Below are 10327 nucleotides of genomic sequence, written 5' to 3' on the forward strand. Positions count from 1 at the left end.
AGGTCTGTGAGGGGGAAAAAAAGAAAGGGACGGTAAAATACTTATCCATATGACCGCGGGACCTTCTCCTTACTGCTGATGGGCATGCCGGATCAATACCATCGATCGGCCCCGCCGCTCAGAGAGGGGATTAGCATTTCAAAAGGATCTCTAGCTACAGCTGTGATATTACATCTGCCGGGGGGGGGGGGTTTCTCCATCAAAGGGGCGCCGTGTCTCCTACGTACGGCTTCACAATTTTCGAGACAAGCCGTGACCTGCGACCTTTGAGCTCCGGTGAAGACAGACCCTTCCAACGCCGCGCACCTCCCAGATCAACCCGGTCACCCCCCGGACACCTCGGCATAATAAAGTGGCGCTTGTCAGTGAGCTCGGTCATATTTACGGGCGAGGGGTGGCGGTGTGGCTGCACCGCTTTTATTCCTTTGACCCCTGGTAGATTGCTCTTATTTCCCATGGTTCAGGACGCCCCGGACCCCTGTGATACCGTTAGTCTCTCTCTTGATATCTGAAATTAGATGTCAGAGTCTCTCTTGTGAAGCACCGTCATAACTTGCTGTATATTGCTTTACTTGGTTTGTAACCTCGACGAAAGCCTCTCACCCCCCGTTTCAGGGCTGACATCATTAGAGCTTTATTGCTTTTAAGAGGATCATACAGAACCGAAGATGGCACGCTGTAAAAAAAAAATTTTTCCGAAGCAACACTCAATCACCTGAGTTTTTGTTTATGGACTGGAGTTTGTTTCTTTCTCTCTCTCCCTTTCTCTTTCTCGCTCTATGTGTGTGTGTGTGTGTGTGTGTGTGTGTGTACAGTACAGGACCTCCTGTAAAATACCTGAATCTGTGGGGTGAAGGATGGGTGTAATCCTCTAGAAAATCCTAAATAGTATCGACACATTCTTTTTCTTTTTATATAAAGTCAGGGCCAGTACTGGTCGACAGAAAAAGGGGCTTTCACACCTTTAAAGCCTGATTTGATCTCAGATGGCATCTTGAAGATTTGATATTCGCAGCAAGAGGTTAAGCTGTCTGCTGCCATTCCCTCTAATTTCTTCTGCAGACACACACACACACACACACACACACACACACACAGGCCACTGGGGTGTGATTACACACTCTGACACAGGCTGACTTATGTTAAGTGACAGAACAAGAACATAGTTTTACATGAACGCCCCTTATACACTACCAGTCAAAAGTTTGGACACACCTGATTGAATGTTCTATGTTTTTCATTCTCTTAAAGCCATTTTGATCTAAAGGCTTCTGCTTAAATGCTTGAAATTTGTTTCTTAGACAAATATAAATAGTGAAGTTGATGCCTGTGTATGAATTTCTTTCCAAAGCCTTTTCCTTTCCATCAAGGCAAAGGGCGGCTACTTTAAAGAATCTAAAATATAAGATATTTTTGATTTGTTTAACACTTTTTTTGTGTTATTTCATAGTTTTCATGTCTTTACTAATATTCTAAAATGAGGAAAATAGTAAAAATACAGAAAAATGTGGTGTGTCCAAACTTTTGACTGGTAGTGTATAGAGACTTTCATATAACTCATGTCAAACGGTTATACATGGTAAGTACACTAATGCTATACAGACTTTTATACAGCTTCTGTCTATATGTATAAGTATATATAAGGGGACTTTTACATATGGTTCCAGTATAGAAGTATAGGTCAATACACCTCTGATGCTCTTTAATGTAGGTTGTATGATTGTCCATATATAAGTCTGAATAGAAATGTATCCATTATTTATAAAATGTGAGTTTTATCATGCTGCAGTCTGTTGACAGCGGAGATATCCAAACATGTAGAAATCATCCTAGCCAACATCAAGACAGATAAACAAAAATATAAATACACACAATTTCTTTCACCAAAAATGTGTCCCGGATGTATTCCACTTTCGTTTATTTTTTGTCTCGGTTGTCCTGCTTCTTCTGTGTATTTGTCAAAACAGTGCTGGCCATCTAATCAATGCCTTATTCTCATCCAAAATCGGGCAAATACATGAATCATCACAGACTCATTATTAGATAACGCATTACAAACTCGTCAAGTTATTCATTTCAAGTGTGAAGATCGCCCTTTGAGTGTATTCTGTCCAGTGTGATTCACCCACTGGGACTTACAATAACGTACGAAAACACAGGCTCTGCCATCAGTGTCTTCTTCGTTTCTGATTGATTTCTCACCTAAAGCACTGTGTTCACGCAGAACGGCAGCGGCAGTCCTGGAAGTGAGCCGGCACCCACAGGTCACGTTCCCCGCAGTTACCTGAGCAGCGCTCTTGATTTAAGAGGCTATTTAAAATTCCTGCCGTTCGCACCTGTTCCTCGCTCTGAATACAAAGCTGTTCTTTGCATCTTCCCTTTCCTGCTTGCATTGTGATTCATATCTCCCCCCATCCATTCATGGTGTTAAAAAAAACCCAGTCTGATGGTTTGGTTTGATTTGGGTGGAAAATGTTGATGCGCTTTCTCTAGAGTCGTGTTTAAGCTGCACTAGCAACTGTGCGCTTTGGCGGCCCCAAGTGGCAGCGAGAGATAACGGTTTGAATATTTGAGATTTTGAAGAACTTCATTACCCAGGAATCCTGTAACGCGTGTCCTCAAACACTCCTCAGAGCTAAATTTCTTCTTCTTAGTGGCTGGTAGGAGGTGCTGGGGGTGGATTTTGCTCTTACGTTTCAAGTCGGTCATTTCGGCAGAGATTTCCCGCCAGCGACCATACCCAACACCAGAATTTAATGTGGGCAAATAGGGTAATTGTACGGCATCTCAATTTGGGCAAATGGGACACTCCTCTCTGCTGCAGCCCCAATTTGTGATTTAGGCCAATAAGATTTTTACATAAAAATTTTGCCTAGTGCAGCTTTAAATGCAATAATTACTCAGATAAAAGAAGTGTACACAGGTATGAGGTATCCTTTGATAAAGTGAAGCCTTCTGAAAAATCTGAAGGCTCAATCAATCACAATCTACCTCTAGCCAAACAGCTAACAAGCAAATCTAAGTATTGTGAACATACTGTACCACAGAAGATTCCCAAAAAATTGTGTGTAGGGAAAAAAAAGAAAATGCTTTCCCTTCACTTCCATAAGGGCTGGGGCAACTTCTCAGCAAAGATCTCAGCAACATTTCCTTTCCTTTCCTTTCCTTTCCTTTCCTTTCCTCAGCGAGCCAAACCAAGCTGTGTGTCCAGTCTCAGTTCAGTGAGAACCTATCAGCACCCTCCAATATTCCCACCCTGGAGGAAAAAAAAAAACCCCGGCAGTGAGCCCAGAGAAGCCAGACCGAGAACCATCAGATCAACAGGAGGAGTGTGGCGCACTTTGTTCTCGCCCAATTATCAGACTGGGAAAACAAATCTGTCAGAAATGAGACCTGGCTGAGCTATTGATCTGTTTATACACTCCACACCTTTTCCTTTCCCACAACATTTATTAGCGCTGCCTGTCTTTCTCCATCTCTGACATGCCACAGCAGGGGTGGAACCGGGCCGGCAAATTGACGTCACCGAGGCCCGAGGTCCAGAGGCCAGCAGCATCGGGGGATCGCAGATACCTTTCCTTTGACTGGTGCAAGCATTATGCACTCTATTTTTATTCCACTGGGGACCATAAACTAGTTGGCCACACGTAACAGAGAGAACACGGTGATCATTGAAGCAAGGAAATATGTGGGAGCTTTATTTTCCTCCCTATAAAGAGGTAGTTAAATTAAAGGAAAAATCCACCCTAGGGCACTTTAACACTGTAAAAAAAAAAAAAACAGCTATTGGCGATGCACCTTGCATTTCTGGGCCCCTTTTCTTGTTTGATGGTGTATTTTTTTGTTTTTCCCACAGATAATTGGCGTAATCATCTTTTCCCATTATCACTAATTGACACAGCATTTAAAATGTGGTATAGAAATGGTCTTGTCTTCTTTGGTGATCGTTTTATTGATGGTGTATTTGCTTCTTTTGACGCTCTAGGTAAAGACTACAGTATCCCCAAATTTCATTTCTTTGGATATCTACAGGCCCCCAGTTTTGCCAGCAAACATTTCCCCTCATTCCCACAACTTCCCACCAAGGGCCCAATTGAATTTTGTTTAGACCTTAATCCCTCTCTTAAAGGTGCAATCTCCAGAGTATATGACATAATCCAAAATATAAACCCTCCATTGTGGTTGAAAACTAAATCTGCATGGGAACAGGACATTGGCTGTGAATTACCTGACGACACATGGCATCGCAGTGTAAGACATATACATGCTTCGTCTTTCAATATAAGGCATGGTCTCATCCAATTTAAAGTCCTTCATCGCCTTCATCTTTCCAATGAGAGACAGGCAAAAATATATCCATCAGTAGACCCCCAGTGTTTGAGATGTCATCAAAGCCCAGCTACTTTGGGTCATATGTTCTGGTCGTGTTCATCTCCGGTTGATTTTTGGACATCCGTCTTTGAGTGTTTTTCAAATATATGTAACATTACTATTGATCCAAATCCAATCACAGCTATTTTTGGTGTATGTCCTTTGGAAAACAAGGTTACCACTCATCAAGCAAATGCAATTGCTTTTGCCTCACTCTTGGCTCGTCGTCTTATTCTTTTTGGTTGGAAGTCAAAAAAACCTCCATCTTTCTTACAGTGGGTGAAGGAAGTTATGTTAAACTTGAAACTTGAGAAGCTGAGGTACACCATGCATGGATTTCGCAAAACCTTTAACCTGGTATGGCGCCCCTTTATGGAGTTTGTAGAAAACCTATCCTTTGCATGACCACAGTCATGATTTTATGATACTGTGATTGTACTATGACTTAAAGGTGGTAACAACAGATATGGTACTTACTGGATGTACTTTTTTTTGTTTTTTTGCTATCTTTACAATAACAGCTGTACATTCTTTTTCTTTCATTTGGGAGGACCTTGTATTTTGGTCCTGTCTTCTCCACATAAGTTTCTTAGGTCCTGTCTCCATCATTTTGTTAATCTGTTTGTTGTTGTTGTATTTTTGTATGTCTGAAAATCTGAAAATAATAATAGTTTATAAAAAAAAAAAAAAAGAAATTTCCAGCGCTCCAACAATGGAGTTTAATACTGTAGCAGAAAATGTTTCTAAAACGGTAAATGTCAGGTTTTGGTGTCAGTCCCTCAGAATCAAAGAGCGAGAGCTTCTTTCTAGACTCACCATTTTGCACCGAAATCCATCGTAGAAGAGGCAGAGAGACCAATTTCTCCAATAGACCAGAATGCAATGCAGCCACAAGACATGTTGTGTTTTGGGTTTTGAGCAAGGGGTCGTGGCCGCGAACATAGACTCACCCTAATGTTCACAAACTAGTTGGCTATCTAGCTGTATTTATATGCCCATACACCCACGTCTGATTGAAAGCAACAAGCTCACACCAGTTCTCTACGAGTTGTCAAAAGGCATTCTGGGAAACATAGGAAATCACTACCTGAAGCAGAAGTAGACAAGACAGGTTAAGGGAAAGTTGGCACACTAAAAAAGTAAACTACAAAACTTCATCACAAACTAACTTCTGGAATGCATTGAACATCACAAATTGCTGATATTTAACAGTGTGAGAGTATCCGAGGGTGGATTTTTTTTTTTTCTTTAAGGGCTGAGAGTGAAAGGTGAATATCCAAAATCTCTCTCTGTATTTGGGTGGATTAAAGAACCTATACGCTACAGTTGTTTGCATGCAGCGCTCGCCCCATGGGCCTGCTCAACAAAAAGCTGTAAATATGCAAAGGAGATTAATTAGTATCCCAAGGTCACTTATACCGAATACGGCTCCGCTGTGAAAGTAAATCAGCAATATATTACCTCAAATGTGATTTGTGTGCAGATGAATGACTGCAGAGGTGTTATTGATATTTGCTCAGGAGTTAACGAGGCCCTGTGTGAGGCTTCATTTGGCCAAAAGTATTTCTCTTTAATCCTCAACCTAGAAAAACAGTGAGGGTTGGAGTTGTTAGAGCATCTTAGTTCTGGTGGCTTTAACCGCAGGGTGTGTGCACCGCACCTCAAAGTCCACAGTTCATTTGAATCCGGTCTTAATACTGTTTTCTAACCCCTTCCAAACCAACAAACTCAGCATGCTGACTCAAGACGAGGCTTATTAGCTCTAATCCCTGGCAACTCTCTGTGTTTGTATTATCAAATAGGATTAGACCGATGTATCAGTTTGCCGATATATTGGGTCGATTTTGACCTTTTCTTTAATACTGGGTATCAGCCAATCAATGTCGTCTACCTCTGATACGCTGGAGGTTCCTCCCTGACCACAGCTACAGAGAAGCAGCCTGGAAAACCGGAAATGAAACTTGCACATGCTATTTGTTTAACTGTTTAATAATGTTTTTTACTGAATTAATTCTTCATTTAACCCCCGCTGTTGAATTGATGTGGTGAGTCACCCTGCATTAAAGAATTTCATTATCCTGGGTTTCGATGGAGAGTTTTAGTGTCCCAGGATGGTCTAAATGCTAAGAGGCCTGACAAGAAACAACATTCTGGGGGAAACACTGAATACTTGAAATTTTTTGGCATGAAAATGGTCAAATATGAAGATGTTGGCCATCGGCAGCTTCCATCCAAAAATATTGGTATTGGCCTTCAAAACCCCATATATCAGTCGTATCCTAATTAATGCAGTATAGTATAGAAACTTTGACACTTCTTTGTTATTCAAGGACTTCCTGCACATATCACTACACTGGAGTTTACTTTTTCGCTGACTTACTTAACTTCCCCTCTCGTCTTCCAAGTATCTTATGACCAAGCTTGATCAAACCTCCTGTCACATGCAGGTCTGCAGCTGCACCTTATTTTTCATTACGTTTATTCAGCAGTGGAAAAATTACCCCAAATGACTATGATCAAGCAAAATGGATGCAAGCAACTTAAATGGACCATTAAGGAGAATTAAGCACATCATAATCACAAGCTGGCACATTACATGCAATGGATAATTAATTTCTCACATGTGGCTGCGAGATAAAAGACATTGATCTGAAATGCACCTCAGAGTGAACAGGAGCCTGCAGTTTATTAAGGGTGATTACCAAAATACAGAATAAAACAATGTGTAATTATCTCTGTATGAAATACCTCACTAAAAGTTAATGATACACCCAAGTTGAATCATTTGCCCAAAACAAGAAGTCACATGCCAGTACTGCCCTCTGCTGGATTATTCGATTCATTGCATGTATTGACAGGTTGCATCAAATGTGTGTGACACAGGGTGTTGCCGTGTTACCATGGTGCATTTCAGAGAGATGACAGTGATAATCTAATAAGATCGGGGCGAGGGCTGTTTTTGGGACATGAGTTGGCTAAGTAGTAATCCTAAAGAGCCATTTCCCCTGCTTAGGAGCCCTCTGTAGAGCGTAATTGTATTAAAGTGAGGGATCATGTTCGGATCAATGGCCACAAACTGACACTTGTGCCTTTCCAAAAGAGCACACGAAGCAACAAAGTCACAAATGTAATATCCAGGCAGTTTAATGGAAACATGAGTATCATATTGCAACAACATCACAGTGTGTTTCCTCTCTTGAGTCTGAGGCAGGAAAATGCAGGAGGGCGGGGTCGCAAGGTGGACAAAATTCTCAGTTTGTCCAGGAAAACAAAATTCTATATGCTTTCCTCCACTTTCTGAGGCTTGATGATGCTACACAGATTTCATTGATCTCATGTTCACAGAACAAAACTACAACTTGCAGATAATTGCTCTAGGGTACTTTGTGGTCGATACTATACCAACATATCAGGCTGTATTGGAAAGTCTGTACGGGTGATTGCTTGCTACATCAATCTAGCTACAACAGAGAGCCATTTCCTAGCCGCTGCCCTGCCCAGCTCTTCTTTGTGTGGAAAGTATTTCAGCCATTTGAGACAGTTATTTCCCCAGTCATGGAAACTCTCAGGCGCTTCCAACAAAAGGCAACGTCCGAGCCGTCCGCAGAAGTTTTTTGAAAGCGCTGTACAGACCAAGAGGGACGTCCGCTTGAGTGGTTTGAGGTCTGAGCTCACTGCAGTGGAGCTTCTATGGATATCCTCTGGGGACCGGAAGGCAAGCTCCTCGCCCTGGATGCACCATCAGGACTGAGTGCTGGCGATGGCAGATGATGGTAAGGGATGATGGTCAAAGGACACTCTTGAGGAGGTGGAGAAAGCGGAGGAGGGTGGGTATCTGCAGCACTGCATTGTACTGGTTTCACTGGCCGGACAGCCTGCGGGAGTTTCTGTCAGCTTTTCCTTCAGATTTCTGGATGTTTTCTGATGGTAAAGAGATTTAAACTTATTGCCCATTCCTCAGAAATACATCCAAAGCAACGTGCTCCAGATTTTAAAGGTAGGTGCTCATCTACTTTCCATTTTGGTCCTGGTTTGAGCTATATCGGGCTTTGCCTAAAGCAAATAAGTGGAAATATTAGCATTTTTGTTAGAGCTAGGGTGATTTAGGAAAACATCCATACGCAGCCATGACAATCTAATAGAGACAATTTATCATTCCATAGTGTTGAGAAAATATGGACATGGAACATTTTAACACTCATTTTGCAAGTTAATGTGTCTTACTGGCATCAATATAATTGAGTGGCTTCCGGATCATAGTTATCATGGTTTATTGTGATGTAAAGACAATATTATTCACTATGTGATATGCTAATGTTCAAATCAAGATATAACTTCATTAGCTATCAGTCATAACTCGCCTACGTCAGTTTCCACACAGAGACTGAGACTTCAGAGAGGCTGCTACTCCCTCACAGCATAATTCGTGTTCCACCTTTCTCCGACAGAGGAGTGACCCAGGCTGAGGCAGCAGAGGAGGCCATGCCAGGCAGCCCGGAGAACATCCCTCTGGGGGAGTGCACGCTCTCCCAGTCCAGGGACCAGCTGACCCCCCCGAGCCGAACAGAGAGCACCGTGTTCAGCCTGTCGCGGAGCGAGTCCCTCTGGACCACCGAGACTCCGCGCAGCAACTGTGAGATCTACTGGTTCCCCATCCATCTCATGTCCACCGGGGGCAGCTTCCTGGCCTGCGGCTTCATCATCAGCGGCCTGTACTTCGCCGGCCACTGCAAGAAGGTCACCAACATCCTGGGTCCGGCCCTGCTGTCCATTGGCCTGATGGTGTTCGTGGTGGGCGTGGTCCTGATCCCCATCACCAAGGAGAACAGGAAGCAGCCCACCGTGAAGAGGCCCCTCAGTTACTACAGGCCTCCGGTGTTCAATCTGTGACGACCAGGGCGTTGCCATTTTGTCACATCACTTTGGGAGGGGAAGTCTGACGAAGCACGCTGTTCCGAATGAGGAACTTTTCCCGAAAGCACACTGGATAGAGGGGTTAACCTTTCGGGCAAGACGACTGTTTAAAGACTCTGCGTGGTGATATGTTATTTGTTTGATTCAACAAGACTGGCAACACTATGTGCATGAAAAGATTTACATTAGAACTAAATAACCATAAGAATGTGAGCGCACAAGGACAACAATGTGCTATATAAAAGGCAATTACTCACGCATATTTACAATTTGGCGAGAAGAATACTGGAAAGCAAACTGTCCTGATGAATATTTATGAAGGAAAAGGGGTCGGGGGGGGATTTCCTAATGCTTTGTGGTACAGTATATGTGGATTCATGAATAATTAAAGGCTGTAAGAGCTTATAATTGTCAGTGCCCAGTTTACTATGTGTAGTTGCATCCAATGCATTGAACACTGTATACTGTGACTCAGTCGCTGGCAAGGAAGGGCAACTGTAGGTGTTTTTACCCAGAATGCATGGGACGTCCTCAGATGACCAGGGCAAGAATTTGACTAGTCTGACCTATACAAGACGGAAAGTTTGAGCCTCGAATACAAAGCACATAACATTTTCATAGGATTTAAATATGCTGTTCAAACAAACTTACATTATACCCTCACAGGTAAGGGTTAGAATAGAGTGAACTCTGGGTTACAACATTGTTTTCTGCACAGATATTTTGTGCTATATGCAACATATTGACGGTAAAGTTCACATGTTGGGTCATGGAATGCAGAGGCCTGTATAATAAGGGAATAGTCATTTGACTGTCAAATTAAAAAAGTCCTTCGTCAGGCCTGCAAATCCTGCATCATTTGCATCTGGGCAATGAGACCAGATGTGACATGTTGGTCAGCCTGTCGCAAGCCTATTTTGAACTACATATTTGTAAAGTCAGCAGTGTTATCGTTGATTAGCAACACAAAATGCAAACTAGCGATGACTCTGAGCGTGTGTTTAAAGTGTACGCACACAGGATACGCGTAGGGAAATGCCTT

At 42.6% G+C, this 10327-nt stretch overlaps 1 protein-coding gene across 1 annotated transcript; it reads left to right on the forward strand.

Moving 5' to 3' along the window:
- Positions 1 to 8290: 8290 nt before the first annotated feature.
- pirt (phosphoinositide interacting regulator of transient receptor potential channels) lies at positions 8291 to 9261 on the forward strand. The gene is made up of 2 exons (XM_071896105.1): positions 8291 to 8368; positions 8820 to 9261. Exon 2 carries the CDS (start codon positions 8854 to 8856, stop codon positions 9259 to 9261), a length of 408 nt encoding a protein of 135 aa, XP_071752206.1. The 5' UTR covers positions 8291 to 8368; positions 8820 to 8853.
- The last annotated feature ends 1066 nt before the right edge of the window (positions 9262 to 10327 follow it).

This window comes from Centroberyx gerrardi, chromosome 7 (genome assembly GCF_048128805.1).
Source record: "Centroberyx gerrardi isolate f3 chromosome 7, fCenGer3.hap1.cur.20231027, whole genome shotgun sequence".
Taxonomy (NCBI): Eukaryota; Metazoa; Chordata; class Actinopteri; order Beryciformes; family Berycidae; genus Centroberyx; species Centroberyx gerrardi.

Excerpts from the sequence above, each read along its gene's own strand:
- pirt (XM_071896105.1), top strand. The coding sequence starts at position 8,854 with ATGCCAGGCAGCCCGGAGAACATCCCTCTGGGGGAGTGCACGCTCTCC.